A 27,251-nucleotide genomic window follows, 5' to 3' on the forward strand; every position below is an offset into this window, starting at 1 on the left:
CGAGCCGCGAGGTGAGGCCGGATGTGAGTTCAGGCTGCAGCTTCCTGTTTCTCTGCAGTGTTTCAGCCCAGCTCTTTGGGTGGTGGCTGCCTGTTATCAACCGCCAGGCACCGAGTGAGGCGAGAGAGATAAAGCGGAGAGAAAAAAAAAAAAAAAGACCAAAAAATAGAAAAGGAAAGGAAGTGATTTTTTTTCCGCGCAATAGAAATCTTTGCTCTCCTGTCCCAGGGCCGCGAGTCCGACGCCGGGCAGTGAGGAGCTTCGACGCTAGCGCAGCCATGCAGGCCATTAAGTGTGTGGTGGTTGGGGACGGGTGAGTCTTATTTTTTCGTTGTTGTTACTTTCGTTTATTTTTTTGGTTTTTCGATATTTGCGCAGTGTTGACCAGGACTAGATAACAGAGGAATGAGTTGCCCTCCCGCAAAGGCCCTGGAGATGGGACCTATCTCTTCTCCCCCCCCCACGGGCCTCTTACGCCCAGGTTTCAGCGCTGCGGGCCAGGGATTGAAATACAACTTCTCCGCCCCCGTTTAAATCAAAATTACCGACAGGGAGCGGATTTGCAATTGTGTTCTAGGGTATTTCATGGGCGCCATGGGAGCTTTTCTCCTCCTCGCCTTGCTGCCTTTCATCATGCTATCTGTAAATCAATTGGAAATGTTAGGAGAAACGTTTTTTTTTTTTCATTCTGATGTGCCTTTTAAAAGCTGTCTTCTGTCACTTTTTTTTTTTTTAATTCTTGATTTCTGATGGTAACTGGCGATGCGATTTATTTTAGTTATGTGGGTGGGAATGGGAGAGAGGGCAGTGGAGCCCGGATTTTTTTTTTTTCAGATTGCTCGCGTTTGTTAAGGGGTTCCGTTTGTTTTGAGGGGGTTTTTTTTGGTTTTTTTTTTTACCTTAAAACGTTTCTGTAATGGGATTTGGGTGTGATCGGTGGCAGACTGGAGGCTGCGCTAGCTTTAACCAGTGGCCGATGTCCAGGACTGCAAGCTAGCAAGTACTGGCGGTTGAGGGTCTCTTGTTGATTAGTGAAGGTAACTGATTATGACTCCATTGGTCCGACTTCCGAGACGTCGGAATCGGTTCCTAGGGCCAATAGGCTCCTCCAGTACCAAATCTATAAATTACATCTCTTACTGATAACGAGTCTTATTTGAAAAGGCGCCAGGGTATATTATTATGGTCATTTTATTTGCGACATCACCCGGCGATGAAGTGCTTTAAGGTTTGAAGTGGGGGGAAAAAGATCAAAACGTTCATTTTTCTAATTCGTATTTGATATATTAAAATGGCTTGGGGTGCGTATAAGTAAACAGATCCAAATTTTCTGCTGTTTTAACTCTAATGCCTGTGTTATGTCTTGGTATTGCTGTAAGCTTTTATAACTTATTTTGAACCTCACTATCGTGCCCTCTTTAGGATTATAATTACTGTTTAATCATATCATCTACACAATTTACGCTAAGAAATTTACCGAGTTATAAAAGGAATAATTTTTAATGTATATAATTGCCCAAACAGGATCCCAGTGTAGCATGCAGCTTAATTCATATGCGTTTCTTAGCCAGCTCCTGCATGGATGGCCTAGTCCTCTTAGAAGCAATTTTTCTGGTGTCTAGCAGCATACAGTTTCCAAAGGGATGAGTGGGAGAAACTAGTGTAATAGATGAAAATTTGATTTTTCATATTGGCAGTGTCTCAGCTGTTAGTGACCCATGTCAGGGAATATTAGAAACTTTTCATTTCTGTACTCCTCTCCCTCTTCACACTCAGTGTATATATATATTTTTTTTAGTGTTTTCTATCCCTCTCTGCCTTCCCTCAAGCATGTGGTATGATTTTATGTGTATGGTGACCCTTCCAGATGTATTTTCAGAGTCTTATGTGGAGCATCTTATTTAGTATGCTGAAAAAAATATTTTGATGCATTAAAATGTTTGCTTTACTTTGTCAGCTGTATTTATTTTTATTCCTATCACAATTTTTGTATGACTGATTTTTTCTTGTGCTGCTGTATTTCTTTCAGACGTGTTTTAGATAGGCAAGATATACATTTTATAAATAAAAATTAATTCATTTCTTTTTTTCCATTCTTGTCTGGTTTTCATTTCATGTCCTCTGCTTTTCTCTCTTCCTTCTCATATTGTCAGACTAGTCCAGACAAGCAGGCTTGATCCTCCTACCCAGCAGATGGAGGCAGAGGGCAAGTTCTTTGTCTTCTTGACACTCTCTCTCTCTGTATAGCCTGGTACAGTAGGGAAGGCATCAGTAGTCCTTTGCCCAAGTTGATATGCAAGTTCTTCTTGTATAGCCAGGGAGAGCTTGACTGATTTTTATGAAAAAAAAGATCTTGATTCAGCCTAGTAAACCCAAAGAGAACATAAAATAATATACAAACATAAACAGAATATATAAAATACTATATAAAACAATCTAATAAATTCCTGCAGTAATTGCCCCTGACTCATAATTTACTTCTCTAATCCAAGAAGACTTGCTAAATTTTAATTATTAGACTGAAGGTCTTGAAATTGATCAGCACAACTGAGTTTTGATTGTTCAGTGTCCCTGATTGCAGTTTAATTCATTTATTAAAGGAACCTTTATTTATTCTAAGGTCAATTCAGCAACAAACCTTTAATTGAAGATGAATGATTAACTGCCCTCACACCTCAGAGTAGATGTGGTTTATAATGGCCACTGTCCACGATTTTTTTTGGTTTTGTATGCACGTAACCTGGTGCAAGAGGTTATTGTGGTCAGGGCCACTAAGCAATATAAATCATAATGCGGTCAAATTTGAAATTCACTGGAGGGGAGGACATTTAGTAAAACTGCCACAGTAAAAAGGGAAACTATGATAGAATGAGGAAATTGGTTAGGAAAAAAACTAAAAGGAGCAGCTGTAAAGGTTAAAAATTTGCATGAGGCATGGGCATTGTTTAAAAACACCATCTTGGAAGCCAGATAAAAGGTATTTCATGCATTAAAAGGTCAAAGGAAGACCAAAGGGTCGCCAGGATGGTTTAATAGTGAGGTGTGAGAGGCGGTTAAAGTCAAAAGGTCATTGTTCAAAAAAATGGAAAGAGACCCAAATGAAGAAAATAGGCAAGAGCATACGCACTGGCAAGTTATTTATTTATTTTATTTATTTATAACTTTTTTTATACCGAAGTTCAGGTAACAGAATTACTTATCACTCCGGTTTACATTATAACAAGTAGAAAACAATGACAACATATGTCTTACAATGAGCAAGGGAGTGAACAACTTGGATAATATAACATAACTAGGAACAGTAGCAAGTTAGATGTAAAACAGTAGCAAGACAGACCAAGAGAGGATTTGAGAAGAAGCTTGCCAGCGAGACAATAACGAATAACTTTTTTTAAAGTACGTTCAAAGCAAAAAGTCTGAGAGAATCACTTGAGCTGCCAGATAACCAAGAGGTAAAAGGGGGGTGCTTAGGGAAGACAAAGAAATAGGAAAACTGAATGACTTCTTTGCTTGTCTTTACTGAGGAGTATGGGAGCATCTCTCTACCGGAAACCACCTTTGATGGTAAGGATTCTGAGCAACAGAAATAAATCTCTGTGATAATGGAGGATGTAAGAAATCAGATTGACAAACTAAATAGTAACAAATCGTGAGGACCTGTTGGCTATCACCCCATAGAACTCAAACATGAAATTGCAAGCCTGTTACTAGTAATCTGTAACTACATATTTAATTTACACAATAAAAAAAAATTTAATAGATTGGTAAAGCAAGAATTCCGTTTACCTAAACCATTTTGACTCTTCCCCATTAAGCCCCTGTCTATATTGCCTCTTATTTTGTTTTAAAGAATAGTTTCTGCCATTTTGCTCAGCACAGACATCAGTCTTTAGTTTCTCAGATCACCTCTGGAGCCCTTTTTAAAAATTGGCATTGCATTGGCCACCAGATATTTTGGTTGTCTTAAATAAGATCTAATAGGATAATTTGTACTTTTTATGGGCCTAGTATCACACATCTTGTCTGTTTTGCTGTTTCTGGTGACTATTCCCAAAATCTGCAGTTACATAGTACAAGTTCTTCTGATAGCGGGCTATGACCAGGGAAACCAGAGTTCAAATCCTGTTGTCGCTCCTTGTGACCTTGGGCAAGTTACTTTACCTTCCGTTGCCTCAGGTACAAAATTAGATTGTAAGCCCTGTGGGGATAGGAAATACCTATAGTACCTGAATGTAATCCACTTTGTTATACACTGTGAAGTGCCAAAAAGTGGAATATAAAAATCTAAATAAATAAAATAAAGATCTGAAAGAGACCCAGTCATGTGCACATATTCGTACAGTGCTAATTTTTTTACACAGTTAAGAACATAAGATATGCCATGCTGGGTCAGCCCAAGGACCATCAAGCCTAGCATCCGATCTCCAACAGTGGTCAGTCTGGATTACAAGAAGGCGACATGACAGATTTTGAAAAAGTAGATCAATTTCTTGTTCACTCTCAGATAAGCTGTGGTTTTCCACAAATCTACCTGGCTGCCAATTGTTTATGAACTTTTCCTCTAGGAAATTGTCCAAACCTCTCTTAAACCTCGCTATGCTAGTTGCCTTGATCATGCCTTTCTGCAAAGGCGATGTTGGAAAATATATCCTTGGCATTCTTACCACCCATAGTTAAAACTTTATTTGCTACCATCAAGGGTGGCCCTGAGATGTGAAGGAGAGGAGTCCTTAATTTCATCAGACAACTTGGATTTGACAATCTTGAGTCTACAGGAAAAGTACAAGTAAAACCTGCAACCTTAAGATTGAATTTGGTATTGGAACCTTACTCTGATTGGATTATGACATTTTTTCAACATAGGGCAAGATCAGGATTTTCCCAATTCTGGCACAACTGACTCGTTGAAGGAAACCATTTTTGTTAAGGACCAAGGATTTTGCACATAGGTGCTTTTGGGTTTTTTTTTCTTAAGTATTCTTCAACATGTTTGGTTATAAAAATGTTAAATGTTGTTTTCAGCTCAGCTTATTCTTTTTCTTATGGGTGGGATCCCAGGGACTGTTCCTTCTGGTCCCTCCTTTTGATAAATAATCTTTCTTCATTCATTAGGGTTGACCTTAGAGCCACAGTCTAATTGCTTATGGATAATCTTTGAGACTGTATTCCTCTTATCCCCTTATTAGTGGACTTTTGTGGTTAGTTTGTTTGGTTGGGCTTGATGGATCTTGGTCTGACCCAGCATGGTGTGTATATATGTGTGTGTGTGTGTATGTATGTATGTATGTATATATATATATATATACACATATACATACACGTTATTTGCTCTTTTGAATACTAAACAAGGGGGTAGCCCATGAAACTAATCAACAGACTTAAAACAAATCTGTAGAAAGTAGTTTTTAACTTTTTAAAATTAGATTTCAAATTAATTCCAAGAATAACTCTTATAAAGAAAAGTATTACATCAAAAAAATTTACCCATTCCATCCCATTCATGATTTTATAAACTTTTTTATCATGTCCCATCTCAGCTTCTCTCTTCCAAGCTGTTTAGCCCCTCACCATAGGGAAGTCATACCACCCGTTTTCTCATTTTGTTGCTGCCTCTACACTTTTTCTAGTCTTTGAGATGAGGTGACCAGAACTGCACGCAGTACTCGAGGTGCTAATAAGAACAGAGTTTAAAGATTCATTAAACATAATAAGCAGTCCAACAATTTTATTGTTTATTAACTTAAATTTGGGCAGGCATCTTGGCCAGTTTCAATGAACCAGCAATTTTCAAAATCACCTTAGCAATGATAGGCTTGTGTAATGATTCTAAATCCTGGACTGTGACCTTTGGTAACTTTTGAGTTCATAAAAACATTCCTCTGCTTCAGCAATATCTGCCTGAACTTTTATACATTTTTTATAAACATTTTTAAAATCTTATACGTTGAATGTGGAATTGACTTCTACCAGAAGAGTTCTTAATTACAGCTTGAGGTTTGTCTTCTACTCCTGCCACCAGATGGGCCATCATTTTTCCTGGCTTGTTTCCAGACAGATGGCATGTGTGTGTTGCGCAGAAAATACTATCTTTAACTTGTTCTTTAAGCAAATTAAGCATAATTCTGGTATTTTCCAATACCATCTGGTTACTACATGAACTATGAAGTTCAAAAACTTTCTTAGTAATGGTGAACTGATGTTATGTGTCAATAATAGCATGCATGGATAGATAAGAATGGAAATTTGAGTCCAAAGTTATAGTATTGTATGATGAGAGATCTTGGCCTTTTGTATGCAAAATAAAACAAAAATAGTTGAAAGCTCCATGAACAGTACCAGGAAACAGAAAAACAAAAAATCAGCATGTTAGTGAAAATCCAAAGTATATTGGAAAGTTCCAGTTCAGGGGACTTTGAAGCATGTTGCCACATGCTTCAAAACTTGATTCAGGTAGTGAACTGCAAGTGGTGTTGCACCTCCTCTAGAGTAACCAACATACAACATTTGCATTTTTTTATGACAAAAACCCTTTAGCAGCGATGATACATATTTTGGGCAAGGCACTTGCTGAAAATCCTGGCACATCAACATTTTAGAATTATGATTTTTTGACTTCCTGATGTTTGATAGGCTGCCAGTTGCTTCAGTTTATGTAATTGAGAAATTTGAATATCACCAGCCTTAGCCAGAGAGCATCTGTTTTTAAAAAAAAAAAAAAAAAAGCTAACCCAATGGGCTGTTTTGTGATAATGTCCATGTAAAGGTCAACTGGCAGCCATTTCTCACAGATATTTATTTATTTAGAAGTCTTGTATACTGCCGTTACAAGTGAAAATCACTCATTCACCATGGTTCATGACATTAACATTCATAATAAATATATATATATAAAATATAATATAACAGTTGGGCATCTTTAACTGACTTGGGCAGCCCAACCAACTGAAGATAATTATGGTGGTTGCAGCCTTATGTATTCTGTGTTTTCCAAAATTTTATATTTTTTGGTCAGAAGCTATTGCTTCATTTATCATCTTCACCAGTTATTCTCTTTTGCTTCCTTGTAACTGGATATACAATTGGTGACATTCTTGTTAACAGAATTAAGAGCAGCCTGAAATCTACTACATTTTTTCTCCAGTATCATTTTGTGTTAGATTAAAAAACTTCTCATATTATTATCTCTATTGTTTGGGACTCACCATCTTGCATAACAGTCATAGAAATATGACAGCAGAAATAGCCCATATGGCCCATTCACTCTGCCTATCCTTCCAATTAATTTAGCATTATAATTCTCCTTCAAACAACCCACGTAAGAGACTTAGGAGCCATCCTAGACAATCGTCTCAACCTCAAAACATTCATTAACCAAACCACCAAAGATTGCTTCTACAAATTACATATCCTGAAAAGAATAAAACCGCTGTTTCACACTCAGGACTTCAGAACAATCTTGCAAGCAATAATCTTTTCCAAACTAGATTATTGCAACTCATTACTATTAGGCCTCCCAGCTTCTTACACCAAACCTTTACAAATGGTTCAGAACTCTGCAGCCAGAGTCCTTACAAATTCCAGGAAAATTGACCACATTTCACCTATTCTCAAAAACCTTCATTGGCTTCCGATCCACTATAGAATCATGTACAAAACCATTAACATCATTTACAAAACTATCAACCAACACACGCAACTCGACCTACAAATACCACTTAAAAAATTCACCTCCGCCAGGCCTATCAGGGAACACTACAAAGAGTCACTCCAAATTCCAAAGGCCAAAACCTTCCAACATAAATCCTTGAGTCTCAGAGCCTTCTCATCAGCAGGTCCAGCTCTCTGGAACTCGATCCCACCTGATTTGAGACAAGAGCCATGCTCTTTAACATTTAGGAAAAGACTAAAAACTTGGCTTTTCAAAAAAGCATTTCCAAGCCTTGAATAAAACCTCCTCTCACTAGCACTAACTCGTATGCAATAATGGAATGTAAACACGAATCAACCAACCTCAAACCCTCTCTCACTAATTCCTGCTGAATATTTATCATACTATTACCATTCACAACTGTGTCATATTTATTCATTTGATTACCTATGTACCGTTTTATAGTCTTATTTTTTCACTTGCTATTCTAATGTATCAATAGGCTGAAATGTAAATATTGTGCTGTTCAATTTCTCCCCTTCCATCCCAAGTTTATTTTCCTTGTTTTTTGTAACTTTCCCTCTCCCTTTTTCTGATTCACTGTATTTAAAGTTCAAGGTTCTTATTGAAAATATTGTTTTTTACGTTACGTTATGCTTTACACTCCTTGTTATTTGTAAACCGGGTTGATGTGATGCCTATCATGAAACTCGGTATAACAAAAACAATAAATAAATAAATAAATAAATTCTCACCGCTTTCTTAGAGATCCCCCTGTATTTATCCCATGCTTTCTTGACTTCAGATTCTGTATTTCCACCACTTCCACTGCGAGGCTATTCCACAGGTCCACCACTCTCTCTGTAAAGAACTATTTCCTAAGATTACTCCCCAGTCTACCCCCAATCAACCTCATCTCATGACCCCTTGTTCTAGAGCCTTCTTTCAATTGAAGAAGATTCACCTTCATGCATGGAAACCTTTGAGATCTTTGAATGTCTATCATATCTCGCCTTTCCTCAACGATACACATGTTTAGATCTCTTAAGTCTATCCCTGTATGCTTTAGAACAGAGACCTCGGACCATTTTAGTAGCCACCCTCCGGACCGATTCCATTCGCTGCCATTATGGGGTAGAGATGTCCTTCCCAGTTTGTCATTTTATCTCTGTGAAGCTTTTATCAACATTCACTCTGTTTAAGCACGGATCTGTCCATGTGAATGTAGAGCTTTTGATAAAGGAAGTTTGATAGAAAATTTCAGCTGCAATTGAGGGACAACCCTTGGGCCCCAGTGTTGGAAAAGGACTTGGATATTGTTGCTATTACAGAGACATGGTTCAGTGAGTCTCCTGAATAGAATATTGCCATCCCAGGCTATGTTTTTGAGGAACAATAGAGAGGATCAAAAAGGGGATGGAGTAGCTCTTAAAATGAAAAACACTATCCTAGTAACTAGAATGCAGAGGGTGTAGAGGAAAGGACGCACTGTGGGCTATCTTAAATCAAATAGCACTTCTACTGTTATGGTCTATAGGCCTCCAAATCAAACAGACCTGGACAGGGTTCTGGCCGAAGTCATCTAAAAGGAAGGAAGGAAGGGGAAAGTGTTGCTCCTTGGAGATTTGAATCTGCCGGATGTAGATTGAAATATTCCCGATGCAGAATCTATATAAAATAGCAAGATAAGATGCCCTTCAAATTGTCCTGCTTACACAAATGATAATGGAATCCATGAGAGGAGGAGCAGTACTGGACCTGGTGCTCACCTATCTCTAATGTCCGAGGTAGGGGCGCACCCGACCACCAGTGATCATCAGTACGGTTTGATATAGTGCCCAGGTCAGAGAGGTGTCACACACAGTCCTGGGTGTAAAAAAAATACAGATTTTATTAAAATGGGGAGATAAAGACTGAGTGTAATTGAGTGAAGTGAAACAAAAATGAACCAGATTAAAAGGAGCTGCTATTAAGGCAACACATTTTTATGTAAAAAAAAAAGTAAATAAAAGGAAAACAATATGGTTCTCCAACAAGGTAAAAGGAATACGGGAAGAATATCTGAAACTGAAAGACGAAAGAAATCAGGAAAGCAAAAGCTTGAGTGGAAGAAAGGAGCGCCACAAGGTAAAGCGAGATGACAAAACATTTTTCAGATATCAGGGAAAGGAGGAAGGCCAGAGGTGGTATTGTAAGATTAAAAGGAGACATGGATCTTTATATGGAGAAGGATGAGGAAAAAGCAGCAATATTAAACTGTCTTCAGTTTGGAGGACTGCTGCTGGTTGGCAAGTGTGCAGATGGCAGTGGGGTAGATACCATCCTATTTACAGAACACAGTATTTGGGTGGAACTAGCAGAATTGAAAGTGGGGAAAGTCTTGAGATGCTCAGAGAGATGCTGGCAGGTCTGTTGAAAGACTTTAATCACTAGATCTCTGGAAATGGAGAAGAGCTTCATAAAATTGGGAACAGGAAAGAGGCTGGAAACGCCTTACCTCGGTGGTGGGAAAATTAATGGAGATACTGCTGAAGGAAAAGAGTCAAATATCTACAGTCTGATGGATTGCAGAATCCAAGGCAACATAGTTTTACCAGAGGAATGTCACATCAAACACATCTGATTGACATTTTGATTGGGCAACCAGAGAATTAGATCAAGGACAAGCACTCAGTGCAATTTATCTGGTTTTCAGCAAAACTTTTGACACTGTTCCGCTTAAGAGACTCATAAACAAAATGAGACTCCTGGAAGTGTGGCTTGCAAATTGGTTGACTGACAAATGACGAGTGGTGGGTAAATGGAACCTGCTCTGAGAAGAGAAGAATAAGTGGAGTGCCTCAAGGATTGGTTTTGGGGCTGATTCAGTTCAGTAGCTTTGTGAGTGACCTAGAGGAAGGGTCAGAAGGAAAATTTTCTTTTTGCGGATGATGCTAAGGTCTGCAACAGAGTGAACATACCCAAAGGAATAGAGGGAATGAAGAAAACTTGTAGAAGGTTTGGCAGCTGGGATTCAGTGCCAGTAAGTGCAGTGTCATACATTTGGGATGCAGAAGTCTAAAGGAGCTCTATGTAATTTGGGTGAAAGTCTGATCTGCATGGACCAGGAAAAAGATCTTGGGGGAGAATGTCTGATGATCTGAAGGTGGCGAAGCAGTGTGATAAGGCAGTGGCTTAAGGCTAGATGGATGCTGGTCTGCATAGAGAGAGGTATAATCAGCAGGAAAAAGGAGGAGGTAAATATAATTTTCAGTGAACGTGTTTGTGGTAGCTGTCATTTATTGGCAGATCATTTTCTTGTATATACTAATTGGCACACAGTCTCTTGAAATGTTCATTAGGGTTAGAAATCGTTATCCATGAGAAGTGGAAATTATGGTTTCAGTTAATTGGCACGCAGGGCTGCAAAAATGTTAGGCATCTAAAATTCAGGGCCTGACACCAATGGGGGCCCTGGCTGGAGAGAATTGTATCCATGGGAGGAGGTATTACAGGCAAGAAGGGGTGCTTGGATTGAAGGTGGGGAAGGAGAGGACCTGGAAGGAACAAAAAAAAAATAGGGAAAAATAAGCTAACACAAATTTAAACCAAAACATGTTAAAAAGCAAAACAGCCAAAAAGTGTAATTTTTTTTTTTTATCACAGAGTTTTCTAAATATTTTTTCATCTCTGGCCCTCAAATGCTGAACATCTGCCCCCTATTACTGTACTTTAGCTTTTAATTAGCTTCTAAACTCTTGAATGTGTTCTCATGCAGACAGAGAACAGTGAACAGATTGTTTAATTTATGATCTTGTTTGCTTTTGGTAGGGTTTATTTTAAATAGACTGAAACTGAACACATGGTTATGGAAGTCAAAGGGAAATGCATGATTGCCTGCATATGCTACATACTTTCTCAACAGAAAACTCATTTTAGGCCTGCCATTTTTAAATTCTCACTGAAGACACTGAAGCCCTAGTAAGGATGTACTGTTCTTAATTTGAGCTATATGAGCATATAAGATATGCCATAAATACATGTTCACAGACAAACGAGCATCAACCAGCATTCAGCATGCTATAAGATCACAACAAATGCTGGATCAAGGTGATACAGTCCCAGATTCAGAAGAGTTTCTACGTCCAAGAGTTCTTTATTCAAAAACGGCAGCTCCACAGTGTACAATCAACATGGTCTTAAAGGCACAAGGGGTCCCCCGACACGGACCCGTGTTTCGCCAGGCTGCGTCGGGAGGGATGCCCAAGAGAGTTTTGTTTGGAAATTCTATAAACAATATCAAAGGACTGTATTAGAAAAATTGGTACCAGTACAGAGTAATATGTTATACAAAGCACGCATATTCAATTTTACCTGTATCGGAGTTCACAAATTCAGGGCAGGGAGCGCACTAGAACGTAATCTGAAACAGACTTAAAAGTTGTCAAACAGTGAAAACTGTTTGGCGCGATTTTTGACAACTTTTAAGTCTGTTTCAGATTACGTTCTAGTGTGCTCCCTGCCCTGAATTTGTGAACTCCGATACAGGTAAAATTGAATATGCGTGCTTTGTATAACATATTACTCTGTACTGGTACCAATTTTTCTAATACAGTCCTTTGTTTATAGAATTTCCAAACAAAACTCTCTTGGGCATCCCTCCCGACGCAGCCTGGCGAAACACGGGTCCGTGTCGGGGGACCCCTTGTGCCTTTAAGACCATGTTGATTGTACACTGTAGAGCTGCCGTTTTTGAATAAAGAACTCTTGGACGTAGAAACTCTTCTGAATCTGGGACTGTATCACCTTGATCCAGCATTTGTTGTGATCTTATAAATACATGTTCACCATTAGATGAGTGGAATTAGAACTTCCTTAATTTTTTCATATTAAATAACTTAACTTCCACCATGAAAAAGATCTCTAGTCAATTCCCGCCATGATACTTGATGATAATGTCAAACACAAGCGGACATACACATTCTCTTTTCTGCTGTTCTGTCATTTCCTTCTACCTACATGCAAGGCTCAATTTATTCACTTTACAAGATTAACCTTAGTAAAATAAATGTTGTGGGGCAAGATGCAATATAGCTTATACATGATTAATGAAAACAGTTAACAGTATGAACAGCATTAGCCTGCTGAGTGTAAATTATAGAATAAACCAAGACTTTACAATCACACAATTTGGGATACATTATTTGACCTCTAACATGATCAATTTGAATATTAAGGAAAAAAATCCACTAAACATGTTTTATTAATAACACCCACAAGTACTTATTTTATTTATATAGATATAGTTTTTAATTTTAAAGTTTTTTTATTTAATATATCTGTAATAGAAGAATCCAGTTGATCTAGCATCCTATTTAAAATAGCTTAGCTTTAAATCATTTTATCATTGCATTTTTTGACTAAACTTCTCTTGTTTTTTCAGTGCTGTAGGTAAAACATGCCTACTGATCAGTTATACAACCAATGCATTTCCTGGAGAATACATCCCCACAGTGTAAGTACTTTTCTTAATGTAAATCAACTTAAATTGTGATTTCAAAAGATTTTCAGGAAATATTATTTGCAGGCTCAGTTCTCTTTTAATAACTTGACATAAGATTTCTTGAAACTTTCTTCAGTCTATCATTTTGTAAACCATTACACAGTAACTTTTTTAAATAAAAGCTTTTCTTGTTTAAACTATTATGTGAAATAATATAACATTTTTTATTTGTTGTAGTTTCGATAACTACTCTGCAAATGTAATGGTTGATGGAAAACCAGTCAACCTGGGTTTATGGGATACAGCTGGACAGGAGGATTATGATAGATTACGCCCATTATCTTATCCACAAACGGTAAATAGTATATAGTCTGAAATTTTTTGCAGATGACTTGTAATAGTTACAGTATAAAATATACTATTATGTCATTGAACCTGTCTTAATGTGGAGAATTATTTAATGGCACAGAAGCAATGACAAATTAGGAATGCCATGGTTGTGGTGCTTGGCACTGACTCTTTTTTTCTCTGCTTTTTTTCATACACTTGTGTGGCAAAATGTTTTCTTTCACAGAAAATGCATGTCTCATCATTGATGGTGCATGGATTTGAGTAACCAAGTGCTATTAATACCCATACATAATATACTTCTACATTTTGAAGATCGAGGATGTCATCTCAATTATATCCAGTCTCTGCTGATATGAAGTACTTAAGCCATGGAGTCTTACTTGAATCCATATTTATTTATAAGCGGTCTACCAAACTTCCTACGTTGCTCATTTGTCTTCCAGAGCAATGTTTCTTCTATTTCATTCAACCGAAAATATACCCATTTAATATCATCTAATAATCTGTCACTAACAATTAGTATAAATTCACAGGAATCTAAATATGAATAGAGACCTTCATACAAAATAGAGCATTTTTAGGAATATTACCTCAGTGTTATGCCAGTAGTTCTATGTCCTCCTCTGTCATACTCTCAATAGTCATAATCATTGGTCCCAAACTGAAATAATCCCAGTCTTTTTTTATTTGGATGCAAGCTCTCCAGCCCTTACTTGGGCTGGAGAGCTTGCATCCAAAGTCCTTTATCTCTCCGGGAAAGATGCTATCAGTCGGTCTTCTGGAATTGCAGGTTGTGACAGCTGCTCTTTCAGAGGTCAGTTTGCTAACAGTTATATAGAAACATAGAACTGATGGCAGAACAGGACCAAATGGTCCATCCAGTCTCCCCAGTAAGCTTATGGTAGTATCTGCTGTGCCGTGTAGGTTACTCCATGCTTGTTTCCCAGATCATAAAAATCAGGGCCGTCGGTTGCTGTTTGAATCCAATTCCCTGTTACCCCCGTGCTTCTTAGTTTCCCACACTAGCCCTCATTGATTGCTGTTGAATCTAATTCCCCTTTTTCCCCTGCCGTTGAAGCAGAGAGCAATGTTGGAGTTGCATCAAAGTATTAGTCTTATTGGTTAAGGGTAGTAACCGCCATATCAGCAAGTTACCCCCATGCTTGTTTCCCTAGTCTGTAAAAGTCGGGGCCCTTGGTTGCTGAACAAATCCAATTCCCCCTTTCCCCCTGCCGTTCTACTGATGTTTGCACATCATTAAAACCTTTTGGGTATCTGAAAGTCTGTATTATATCACCCCTGTGCCTCCTTTCTTCCAAGGTATACGTATTCAGATCCTTCAGTCTCTCCTCATAGGTTTTCTGATACTGACCCCACACCTTCACTGCCTGCCTCCATCCTGTCTCTGTCTATCCCTTTTGAGATAAGGGCTCCAGTACTGAACACAGTACTCCAGGAGAGACCTCACCAAGGCCCTGTACAAGAGCATCACCACCTCCATTTTCTTACTGATTCTTCTTCTCTCTAGGCAGCCCAGCATTCTTTTGGCACTAGCTGTCGCCTCGTCACATAGATTCTGGCGATCTGAAGATGGTGATGCAATCACCCCAAGAATCCCGCTTTTGGTCCGTGCACATCAGCCTTCCCCTGCCCCATCTCGTACAGCTCTTTTGGATTACCACATCCCAGATGCAGGACTCTGCATTTCTTGGCATTGAATCCCATCTGCCAAATCTTCGACCACTCTGCAAGCCTATGTAAATCACTTTTCATTCTGTCTGCTCCTTCAGGCGTGTCTACTCTGTTGCAAATCTTGGTGTCGTCCGCAAATAGACAAACTTTATCTTTTTATCCCTTCTGCAATGTTGCTCCAGACAAACAGGTAGTCATGTTCTGTCTGAACAAGCTGGAAGGAATGGGATCATTCCTTCTGTTTTGGGAAGTTGTCAGAGCTTGAATATGAATGTTTGATGTAACATGTAAAGATAATAAACACATAAAACAAGTTATAATATATAAATCTTAGTCTGCTTTGAACAACCAATGAAGAGAGCGGAATATAAATGTCTTAATGACTCATTAAGGATATCCTGAAAACCTGACTTGTTTTATGGCCCTCAGATTGGAAGTGAATGCCAGTGCTTCGAGCAGTCTTATGGATAGAGTAGGTTTTCATCGGGTGTGAAACAAGGCCTTGGATTCTTTCTCTTGCTTCGCACATACACTGCTTTAGTAATTTTTTCATCTGAGTCTGGCCTCAAAACCAACTCTATTAGGTTACATCTCTGTGTATCAGCATGTAGAAAGAAGTAAGATCAGGGGACCTGATCCTGGGTTTCACCCAGCTGATGAAAGGTGGGACATTGCACAGCAGCACCCTGTTATAATGGTTTAGTATAAAGTGGAAAAGTTACTAGAGCCTGGAGTTCACAGACTACTATCAAAACCTTTCAGGTCTAATACACAGGCTCACAAGAGTTCCAGGGTTTAAAAAGAGCTTAACTGGTCGCTCTTCCTGCCAACATTTTTTTTCCCAGGCCACATGCTTGGATTGGAAGAATAACCATTGCTTTTTACATGGAGCGGATGAAAGCCCTTAGAATGGGGTGGGAAAACGTTTTGGCCTGAGCCGCACTGAGGATGGATATTATGATAGGCTGGAGCTGCAAGGTGTCCAGCCTTGGAACACTAGCACCCGACCAATCCTCACCTTTAGAGTACCTTGAGGCTCTGTCTCCTGGGCTCCATGCTACTCTCGGCATGCTGCCTGAAAATGCCTTGCCTCCAGCAAAGGCATATGGTGGTAGAATTCAGAGGGCTTATGCAGTATACACTTCACCACTGCACGACTCTGAGTGTGCAACCTGAACAAGGCCACCCAGCCAACACCATCATGCTGCAGCTGTTCTCAGGTGTCCTTCACAGCTCGAACCTCATCGCTGCCAGCCTCTGCTGAACTGCAGCTGTTCCGAGGGTCACTAAGGAGATGGTGGTTGAAGGCTGGACTAAAGGCTCAGAGTGCTGGATCTGGCCATGGGCTGCAGTTTGCCCATCTTCACATTAGAAGATCCATCCAGCAGGTCTGAGGCTTGCTGCTACCAAATGAACGGTCTAATTGGATGACAGACTGTGTCTTCAAGAGTGAGACCTGATTAGGCATAACAGAAGGGCATGTCGGGGTTCATAATGCCAGGGCTATAATGTCATCCTGTCTTGGACTAAGCTGTAATATGAACTTCTGTTCACACATCTATGTCCCTCTATTGTTTTAGATGACACTCGATAATAACAATAGGTTTGACCAGTCTGTCCTCCAGGGTCTGTTTCAGGGTAGAATCCAACTTTATCCCCCTGCTGAATTCCTGTCCTTCTACTGAGCTGTTTATTTGCTCTTTTAACTAGGGATTCCCAGGTGTGTGGCTGCATAGTCATGCTAATCCACAGAGAAAGCCAATTTGTTTACTGGTAGCAAGATACATAGCCTCTTTCCCTTCTGGAGGTGAATTGCTATAAGCTTTCATATATGATCGAGGGGAGCCTTGTATGGTAGTGACTCGGCAGAAAATTTTGCCCATGACTAGAAAAGCTTTCTAGGCCATTCCACGATTTTCTAGGAAAGCTGTCTATGCCAGCACTAATGGATGGCCTCTCCCCACTTGTGTGGCTACTTAACCTGCTATCCTTGGAGAACACCTATTACAGGTAAGCAGCTTTGCTTTACTATACACTTTTATGTCTGTCAAGTAAAATATAAATTACACAGACCCAGGTGTGGCCATGTGTTTTCATGCAGGTCCTAGTTTGAGCAAAGGCTTCTGCCAATGCATGTCTGTGAATGTGGTCCTGGTTAAGCTGCAAAGAAAAAAGATATTGAGTTCTTATTTTGGGTGGTTGTATAGGAAGCAAAGAGAGAGAAAGCGCTAAATATAGATGACTATCTCTATCTACGCATATCTGTATATTACGTAAGACCGGAAATTGATATAAAGCTTTGCGCAAATGCTGTTTGTGGAATTTCTGTGCTGGGTGTGGGGATTCTAGATGTGAGCTGCTAAAATAGTATACTGAACTAGTTGATGCTATTAGATCTATTGTAATTTGAAATATTTTCTAAAGTAAAGCCAGCGAACATTTTTAAATGTTAACAGAAAATTAAAAATGTGTACAAAAGCTGAAAATATTTGTTTGGGCTGACAATTTCTGTAACATTCACTAAAGCAGGGTCATAACTTGCATTTAATGGTGCCTTGTACATATTCAATGCAAATAAATAGCACATTAAAGTTTCATAAACTTTAAAGTAAAACATAACACTGAAATGAAAATATATTTGAATCACAAAATGCTGAAGCAGTGAATTTTTGGAAAGCATTTTGCCATGTGCACCCAGGGTGTGAAAGGAGCCTTTAGTGTTGACTAGTTCAGTCTACCTCATAATCTAAACAGTCCACAGTCAGTGAGGAGGGGAGCAGCTGCTAAATTTCAGATTGCATTTGAACCAAAATATTTTTTGTTAGGCCTTAAGCCAGAGCTCCCCAGCTTCAGCCGTTTCGGTGAGTGTATTAATCCCTCCATGTGAATGCGCTGCGTCCTCTCACTGGCTATGGTGTGGGAAGTATGTGCAGTGGTGGAGCTTTCATGCATGCAGAATGAGTTACCCTGATTATCCTTGGATGGAGAAACATTTTGGGAAGCAGATTTCAAAGGATTGCTAATTTTTTCAGTTGCCTTTTTAAATTGGTATCTGTTTCTTACTGACTTGCTGCTTGTCTTAAACCTGCCTGGTGTTTCCTACTCTTTGACTTTCTATTTTTCCTACACCCTAATTGTAGCTTTTATGCACAAAAATCAAGTAGAGCATTTTTTTTTAATGTATTTGCTAAATTTGTGTGGGTTTTTTTTTTTCCAGGATGTATTCTTAATTTGCTTTTCACTTGTGAGTCCTGCTTCCTTTGAAAATGTCCGTGCCAAGGTAAGTAATTCTCTTTTTTTCTTTTTTTTTTTAAACATTTTCTGTTTTCAGAGCCTCATTTGAGCCTGGCTGATACACAGTCTCACCAAGGAGTGTATGAGTTAAAACTCCTTACTTGCTGTCAGCTTTATCTGTGTGCTGATGTGCCGACTTCCCCAGAGGGGTGTGGTCAAGGAAGCTGGGGATCTTGACATTTCTCTCTGAGTTATTGCTCTTTGAAAGGTGTTTTGTGACATTTAAGCAGGGCTAACATTGGAACTGGTTATGCTCAGCTGCTGCTGTTAAGGATTTTTGTGATTTCTGAAAAGCTGTTTACATGACATGAATGACAATTTTACAAAGCTGGGTTAGAAGCTAAGAAAAGTCTGGACCAAAATGAACAGAACACTGTACCATGTGAAAGCATCCAAGGACTTTGGTGCTATGAGCAGTTCACATTAGCAAGAGCTCTTCTTCAGCAGTGCTTTTTGAAAATGAAAGAAACGCTGGAAACAATTATTGTTCTCAAACCAAAAAGAATTCATCTTTCATGTTCACCTACCTTCTGACTGTTAGACATTTACTCTGAACTGCATTGGCCACTCTCTGAGCACATCCAAACCCCACACACTCTCAGCATCTGCTGTATTATTTGTACTGGCCTTTCACTTTTTTTTTTTATAAAGTACATATAAAAGGCAGTCTTTGTTTTACCCTACTGTCCTGAGTTGGGGAAGTCCTGGAGCACATGTTATCAAGTAGCCTATTAGTAAGGCTCAAGTTAGTTCTGTCTTTCCTAGCATGTAGCCAGATGGACTCAGGACCAGTGGGTTTATGCTCCCCTGCCAGCAGATGGAGACAGTCAGGTTTCAAAGCTGAAATCACCCTAGATACACCCGTACAGTGACCTTAGCCCTTCAGTATTTCTCAGTCTCCAGCAGATGCGGACTTGCTTTCCCTATGGAGGTTGCTGTACCTTTTTTGGAAGAAGAAATTCTACCTTTAAATTGGAGAAAAGATTGAGCCCCACTCCTGCTGTGATACCTAAAGGTTCCTCCCCCAGTTGAGAATTTCTGAGGTGATTTCCAAGATCCTTCAGAGGGGTTCCTTGGTCCGGTAGTCTGTTCCTGGCATGGACTTTACTTCTGAAGGAGGTGCAGGAAACTGAGTGCGGCGGTGACGGTCAAAGCCTTCTCCCCCTGCAGCCAGAGACCATCTCCTTACTCAGCCAGTAAGCGCTGAGCACAGGTAAGTTTAAAAAAAACAAAAAACCTTCCTGTTCAGATTTGTTGAAGGGGTTTCAGCAAGACTTTTTCCAGTCTCTCTGCTCAGCATGCCTTATCAACATTGTTCCCAATCCTGTTGGGGTAAGAGGAAGTGAGCTTCCGAGTGAGTTGAGCAGCCCTCACTTTAAGCTTGGTTGGCACACTGCGTGATAGACTGGGGTGGTGCCATCTTGGCACATTTTTGTGCCTGTATGCCCACCATAGAGCTTCGGTACGCACAGTGCGTGTCGGCTCTGCGCATCATATGGTCGCGCACGTACATTCATGCACAACTTACTAGGCGCAGAATACAAATAAAGATGGGCGCATAGACTGTGCTTGCAGCTCATGTAGGTGCCCAAAATCTGTGTGCATAAAATTTTAAGAATGAGCCGTCTGAACACGTAGTTACCGTCGCCAGTGGCTCCGGCAGCAAAGAAACATAAGCACCTTTCTCTCTGCGCTGCTTGTCTTTTAGGGCTGCACAGTCTGACCTGGATTCTTGCTTTCGGAGTCAGCAGCCCAAGAGATTCAGTCTCTGGTTCAGGTTTGTCCCGAGCCCCCCAATGAAGTTTTACCGACCCACACTTGGAACGAGGAGATAGGGGGTCAACTGTCCTACCAATGGTGGGTTGAAATCACTTTGGACAAATGGGTACTGGAGGTCATACGAGAAGGATATGTACTGGAATTTCACGGCACTCCTCTGGGCACATTCATGATATCTCCTTGCCACTCCCAGCACAAGAAGCAGGCAGTGGAGACTACCCTGTTAAGGCTCCTTAGGTCGAGGACTATAATCCCAGTACCTGTGCCCCAGGAAAATACAGGGTTATTCCATCTATTTCATCGAACCCAAGAAGGAAGGTTCCTTTCGCCCCATCCTGGACCTCAAGTGTGTCAACAGACTACACGTGATTCATTTCCACATGCAAACCCTACGCTCCATACTAGTGGCCATACAATCAGGAGAGTTCTTAACCTCCCTGGACTTAATCTGAGGTCTACCTACATATTCCAATCTGGCAAGAACATTGTTTCCTACGCTTTGCGATACTGGGTTGCCATCATCAGTTCCAGGCACTGCCCTTTGGCCTTGCCACTGCCCCCCAGAACATTTTTCCAAGATCTATGGTGGCCATAGCGGCAATGTTGATAAAAAAAAAAAAAAAGGGAATTCTGGTGCACCTATACTTGGATGACTGGTTGATCCGGGCAAAATCCGTGGAAGAGAGTCTCCGGGTGACCAAAAGTGGTGACCTCCTTGCTTCAGGAACTCGGGTCGTAAACCTGGACAAAAGCAGTCTCAAACCCTCCCAGTCCTTGGAATATCTGAGAGTCCGGTTCGACACCAAGCAGGGCAAGGTCTTCCGACCATGTGGATAAAGGAAGTTGATGTTCCAAGTGCGTCTGATGAACATGATATACTCGACAGTGTGGAGCTATCTTCAAGTCCTTGTTTTGATGGTGGCAACCCTGGAAGTAGTGCCATGGGCGAGGGCACACTTCCGACCACTTCAGTGCTCCCTGCTGTCATGTTGGAACCCACTGTCTCAAGACTATTCAATTCACCTCCACTTACCGATGGAAGTATGCTCTCGGTTCCAGTGGTGGGGTTGGGCACTGTAAGGAACTCTGACCACGGAAGAGGCCCTCTGTAACATAAACCACCTGGAAGCCCGGACAGTCAGATTGGCATGTCTACAATTCAGCCAGGGTCAAGCAGTCTGTCCAATGTCTGACATCGCAACAACAATAGCCGACATCAACTGCCAGGGTGGAACCAAAAGCTAGCAAGTGTCACAGGAGAGAGATCTCCTTATAGAATGGGCAGAAATACATCTACAGATGATCTCAGCCTCCCACATCGCAGGAAAAGACATCAGAGCAGACTATCTATAAGCAGGGAGAGTCTGGATCCAGGAGAGTGGGCGTTGTTAGCCAAAGCCTTTCAGCTGGTAGTAGTTCGCTGGGATCTCCTGTCTATTGACTTGCTGACCACTTCTCACAATGCGAAGGTTCCCAGATTCTTCAGTCGCAGAAGAGATCAGTTGACCCTGGGGATCAATGCTCTCGTTCAGACCTGGCTGGAAGAAGAGCTGCTATACACCTTCCCTCTGCGGCCCCTCCTGGGCAGGGTCATTTGCAGAATCGAGCGTCACACGGGATTAGTCCTACTAGTAGCTCCAGATTGGCCCAGGCATCCATGGTATGAGGACATGCAGAGACTCCTGGTGGAGACTCCCCTGTGCCTCCCACCGCACAAGGACCTGCTACAGCCTAGGAGTAGCCTAGTGGTTAGAGCAGTGGGTTATAACCAGGAAACCAGGGTTCAAATCCTGCTGTCGCTCAGGGACAAAATTAGATTGTAAGCCTTGTGGGGATAGGGAAAACATATATAGTACCTGAATGTAATCCGCTTTGATGAACACTGTGAAGTGCTGAAAAGTGGAATATAAAAATCTAAATACAGCAGGGACCGGTCCTTCACGAGGATCAGACTTGATTCTGTCTTAAAATCTGGTCCTTGAGAGGGCTCGCCTGATGAAGCAATGATATTTGGCAGCAGTAATTGCCACCTTATTCTGCGTGCGAAAGTTCTCTACGTCCCTAACGTGTATGCGGGTCTGGAATGTATTTGAGGCCTGGTGCGAGAAATGCAGTGTTGCCCCTCGGATGGTCAAAATCCCACTAATTCTGGAATTTTTGCAGGGCAGCTTGAATAAAGATTTGACCCTTAACTTCTTGAGGGTCCAGATAGCAGAGCTCTCCTGTTTCAGGGGCGATGTGAACGGAACCAGACTATCGGCTCATCCAGACATGGCCTGTTTTTCTGAAAGGGGTCAAGCACCTCTGGCCACCCCTACGGTAGCCGGTTCTCTTGTGGAGTCTTAATCTAGTATTGGAGTTTTTGGCAGGGCCCTCCTTTCAGCATAGTCTTTCCTTGCGTTTATTAACCCTGAAAACTGTGTTCCTGGTAGCTCTATGCTTGGCACGTTACATCTCTGAACTACAGGTCTTGTTGTTTCGGGAACTATTCCTCCAGATGACTCCAGGAATGTTACAGCTTCATACTGTTTCATCCTTCTTGCCCAAGGTAGTCTCAGAGTTTCATCTGAATCGGTCCATTTTGTTGCCATCCCTAGATAAAGCACAAGGATGCGGAAGAATACTGCTTTCTCCGCCATTTGAATGTCAGTAGGCTTTTGGTGCAGTATCTGGAAGTTTCAGAACTGGTCCGAAAGACGGACCCGCCTGTTTGTCCTTCACGGTGGAAGGAAGCAGGGTGAACCAGCTTTGCAGGCTACCATAGCTTGCTGGATTAAGGAGGTAGTCACAGGAGCCTATGTGGAGGCAGGAAAGCAATTACCCCCTCCAGGTTAAAGCTCATTCTACTAGGGCTCAGGCAGTCGCGTGGGTGGAAGCTGGACTGCTGTCTCCCGTCGACATCTGCGAGTGGCAACGTGGTCCTCTTTGCAGACCTTCTCCATGTTCTATTGCCTGGATGTTCAGGCCTGGGAGGACGCAGCCTTTGCAAGGGCGGTGTTAATCAGACCACTGGCAGCCTCCTGCCCTGATCGGGAGTAGCATTTGTACATCCCATTGGTCCTGAGTCTAACTGGCAACATGCTAGGAAATAGAGAAATTAATTACCTGATAATTTCGTTTTCCTTAGTGTAGACAGATGGACTCAGCATCCCGCCCACGGCTGCCCAACAACGGGGCCAAGGATTCGCCCATGGAGTGGATATCGATTCCAAGAGATTACAAGTAAGCAGTCATCCAGTCCCTAGATCCAGGGCATCTATAATCTTATTGGGGTTCAGTGTTTAGTTGAATACAGTTATGGTTATCCATTTTTAATCAAGTTATGTCCACAGTGGCTTTTGAAGAGAACACCGAAGGGCTGAGGTCACTGCAGGGGTATATCTAGGGTGATAGCTTTGACAAGGGAGCATAAACCCATTGGGCTGGAGTCCATCTGTCTACACTAAGGAAGATGAAATTATCAGGCAAGTAATTTCTCCATTTTATTCTGAACTCTGCCCACTTACCAGAACTGAGTATTTGGACTCAAACTGCTCTCTCTGATATTAGAGGTTCCACCCTCATTCAGAAGAAAGTTCTGAATATTCAGTATGCAAATCTCATGTCTCCTGGGGTTATTTAGAGAGACACTTTTCAGCCTTAAGCTAGAAGTGGCTCAGTGTTTAATGATGAGACACATGCGATCTGGTCTCCCCGCATTCTGCAAGGTCCAAGGCAGTGGAGCTGTTTTTTTTCTTTCAGTAATGCATCAAGATCATCCACTCACTGACAGATAAGGAAGTGTAAATTGTTTTGAATAATTAACTGGTTCTAGTATACAACTTTTATTATTGTAGTGGTATCCTGAAGTGCGACACCATTGCCCGAACACTCCCATTATTCTAGTGGGTACCAAGCTTGATCTGAGAGATGATAAGGACACAATTGAGAAACTGAAAGAGAAGAAGTTAACTCCAATTACCTATCCACAGGGCCTTGCAATGGCAAAAGAAATAGGTATGATGATGTTCATGCATTTGTATTGTTGGATTGAATTCTTTAAAACTACACGATTCTTAGTACTGCATGTCTATGCTTATGTGACAGGTTAGATAAGATTTTAGGCATACCCTAGTATACAAAACCAGTTATCCCAGTCAGGTGAGATGAAAAAGACATACACTCCTTTAATCTTTGTGCTTAAAAATAAACCTTGAGTATTTCCTTCTAGCTCCTGTCACATGCTTTGTCAATCTGCCATTCAAATGCTTTTATTAGGCCTAGTCTCGCAGCTTTCCTGTGAGTGATGAACTTTAGTTTTTGTATCAGTTCCCATACTGGAGTACCCACAGGAGCACACTTCCACTGCTTTCTGATTTTTCAGTGGGAGCCATTTAATGCATACCACTAGTGGGAAAGCTTATTAAATGACGGAAAAGCTCCTTCTGCCCACCAAAGAAATGTCCCCCACCCAGACTAAAGGCTTTCTGTGAGAGATCCTCACCTGGGGGCTATGTTTGCAAGTGTAATACATGGGGAAGGCTCATGCATTCCCCCTCCAACTTGGGAGCTCTTCAACCTCATCAGCTGATGAGGTTGAGCTTCTTATCAGTCTTGCCACCAAGTTCTACTGGTGCCACTTATTTCTCTGCTGATGGATCCTGGCCTTTTTGCCAGCCTCACAGCCAAGTTCCACTGGCATTGCTTCTTCCTCGTCTGACAGGCATCAAATGCGATGGCCAAAACTGCCCCCCGTGTGATTCCGTGGTGGTGAAGCAAACTGCATTTAGCTCTGTGCTCCAGGTGTGGTCGGACCCATTGCATGCACCCACAGATCAGCTGGGAATAATCCTTGTAATGCACAGCATTTAAGCCCTGTCCTTCGGTTTCCTGCAGGTGCAGTGAAATACCTGGAATGCTCAGCACTTACACAACGAGGGCTCAAGACTGTGTTTGATGAAGCAATTAGAGCTGTTCTCTGTCCACCTCCTGTCAAGAAGAGGAAGAGAAAATGTCGTCTGCTGTAAACAGAACCGACCTCAGCCCAATTCACTTTGAACCTTGTAAGCTTTGCTCAGAACATTGGAAGTTCAGATTCAAAATGCCAATTCCCCTCCTCCCCCTTTTTTGTTTGAATTAGTTTCAAAAATGATTTTAGGGAAAAAAACGTAATGGTTCTATATAAGTATATGACAGAAAAATACTTTTTCAGACTAGTAGAATGAAATTGTCAATAAGATAATCCAACTTCAAAGGCCTTATTTTTAAATAAAAATTCATATTCTTGCTCAGACTAATCAAAAATGTTGCCAAAATATAAACTGAACTTAAATGCATTGCTGTGCTACAAACACTAAGCACTAAATGAAAAATCTGACATTTGTCTTTAATGGTTGTTTACTTTCTGATACTTGGATATATATATATAAGAAATCTTAACTACTAGTTTTTCGCATTCATGTGAAAGTTCATTGTCCACAATAAAATGGTATATTGTGGTTTGATGCATTCATTAAACATTCTAACCCATGTTCACTGCATTGTATTGTAAATCCAAGTGAAGTAATTCTAGGGAAATGTTTGCCTAAAACCTTTGTTCACCGAAGAACGCTGGATTGCAAGAGCTGATTTAGTGCTCCCAACTCTCCCAAACCTGTCCTGGTGACCCCCCCTCCCCCCTGTCAGGTTTCCACAATATCCACAGTGAGTATACATACGAGTCACTGTGGACGTTTTGAAAACCCGCCCAGCTTTGGGTCACCAGGGCATGTTTCAGGAGTTATTCAGCTCCATTGACGAGAAGGTTACTTGCTGGATGGCCTGATTCGGTTTCTTCGGGCAAAGTCACTCTGTAGGGGAAATGTGGGATATTGTCCCTGCTGTATAAAACTGAAGGATAAGATTGTATTGAGATGGATGTAAAAACACATTTGAACTTGCAAAGTGGTAAAGAGAAGCGACAGTATTTTAACATTCTGAAAATGAGACTGACATAAGATTCTGCCACGGATAAAAGAGGAAATGGTTTGTGTCACAAATGCAATAGGCGAAGAGAAGAATTTTTTTTTTTTTTCTTTGAGTATTTGATTCAAAGTTTTCTTTGGGCATTCATTTAATAACTGTTTCAAACTGGTCATTCCCACACATTATACTAAGTAAATGCTTTTCTTGTAGAACTTTTTTCTTACTGAGCAATAGAACTTGTATTTTAAAACCTTCTGTTATATTAACATCTTGCATTTTTGTAGATTAGAAAATCCAAGCATATTCCTGTTCTTTCATGTTACTTTCTGTCAAGTAAGTCTGGCGTAAGGAGCTTTCTTTAGTCTAACACTAGATGTAAAAATCATGTGAATTAGCTTTACCAACTTAATTTTTCTACTTTCAACATTCTTTTAAACTATGAATCTTCTGAAATCACTGTTTTTTTGCCAGGCATACCAATACTATAACTTTACTAATATTCACGTTGTCCTTTACCTCACCTACATAGACGACATTATTGGTTTAATAGTACTGTTATCTTGGATCTGTGAGGTGCTTGTGATGACCATGTTCTGGCGAGGATAACAATGACAAACTACAACCTTTCAACCACTAGAACAAAATTAAAGAACTTTTGAGAAAGTTGCAATATTGTGAACAGTGTTTTTACATTGATCTTTTGCTAATGCAATTAGTGTTTTACATGCATGTTTGAATTAATAAACCCTTGAATCAATTATTGGTAACGTTTCCATTTTTAGTAAATGTCTGACTCTGCCTTTTGTGGATATTCCAAATAATTTGAAGACGGCATATGGATGAATGTTTCTGTAGTCACAGACACTAAAGAATTCAGGAATTTGAGTTCTGTAATTAAAAACATTGAGATCTGTGGGGGGTTTTTTTTTTATTGCATTTTCAATTTTACACACAATTACACATTGTGAAAGGAAATAGTGGCACTCAAATACTTAACTAATACATACAAAATTCCAACTCTACTTTATCTCTCGGAAAAATATTATATATTGTACCACTTTA

The 27,251-nt window shown here is 40.6% G+C and overlaps 1 protein-coding gene across 2 annotated transcripts; it reads left to right on the plus strand.

Annotated features, from left to right (window-relative positions):
• RAC1 (Rac family small GTPase 1) lies at positions 1 to 26,947 on the plus strand. Of its 2 annotated transcripts, XM_029577701.1 has the most exons (7): positions 1 to 313; positions 13,071 to 13,142; positions 13,368 to 13,485; positions 17,999 to 18,034; positions 18,391 to 18,453; positions 24,083 to 24,242; positions 25,122 to 26,947. In XM_029577701.1, the coding sequence occupies exons 1-7, from the start codon at positions 279 to 281 to the stop codon at positions 25,250 to 25,252; spliced, it is 615 nt and encodes a 204-aa protein (XP_029433561.1). In that variant the 5' UTR covers positions 1 to 278; the 3' UTR covers positions 25,253 to 26,947. The 2 variants fall into 2 exon arrangements, with proteins under 2 accessions (XP_029433561.1, XP_029433562.1); XM_029577702.1 differs by lacking the exon at positions 17,999 to 18,034 and having other exon boundaries at positions 15 to 313.
• The last annotated feature ends 304 nt before the right edge of the window (positions 26,948 to 27,251 follow it).

Source organism: Rhinatrema bivittatum, chromosome 14 (assembly GCF_901001135.1).
Source record: "Rhinatrema bivittatum chromosome 14, aRhiBiv1.1, whole genome shotgun sequence".
In the NCBI taxonomy this organism is placed as follows: Eukaryota; Metazoa; Chordata; class Amphibia; order Gymnophiona; family Rhinatrematidae; genus Rhinatrema; species Rhinatrema bivittatum.

What these genes read in the sequence shown, in the direction of transcription:
- RAC1 (XM_029577701.1), top strand. Translation starts at nt 279, where the DNA reads ATGCAGGCCATTAAGTGTGTGGTGGTTGGGGACGG. An exon ending in TGTGTGGTGGTTGGGGACGG is followed by an intron (nt 314 to 13,070) that starts GTGAGTCTTATT and finishes TTGTTTTTTCAG; the next exon opens with TGCTGTAGGTAAAACATGCC. An exon ending in GGAGAATACATCCCCACAGT is followed by an intron (nt 13,143 to 13,367) that starts GTAAGTACTTTT and finishes TATTTGTTGTAG; the next exon opens with TTTCGATAACTACTCTGCAA.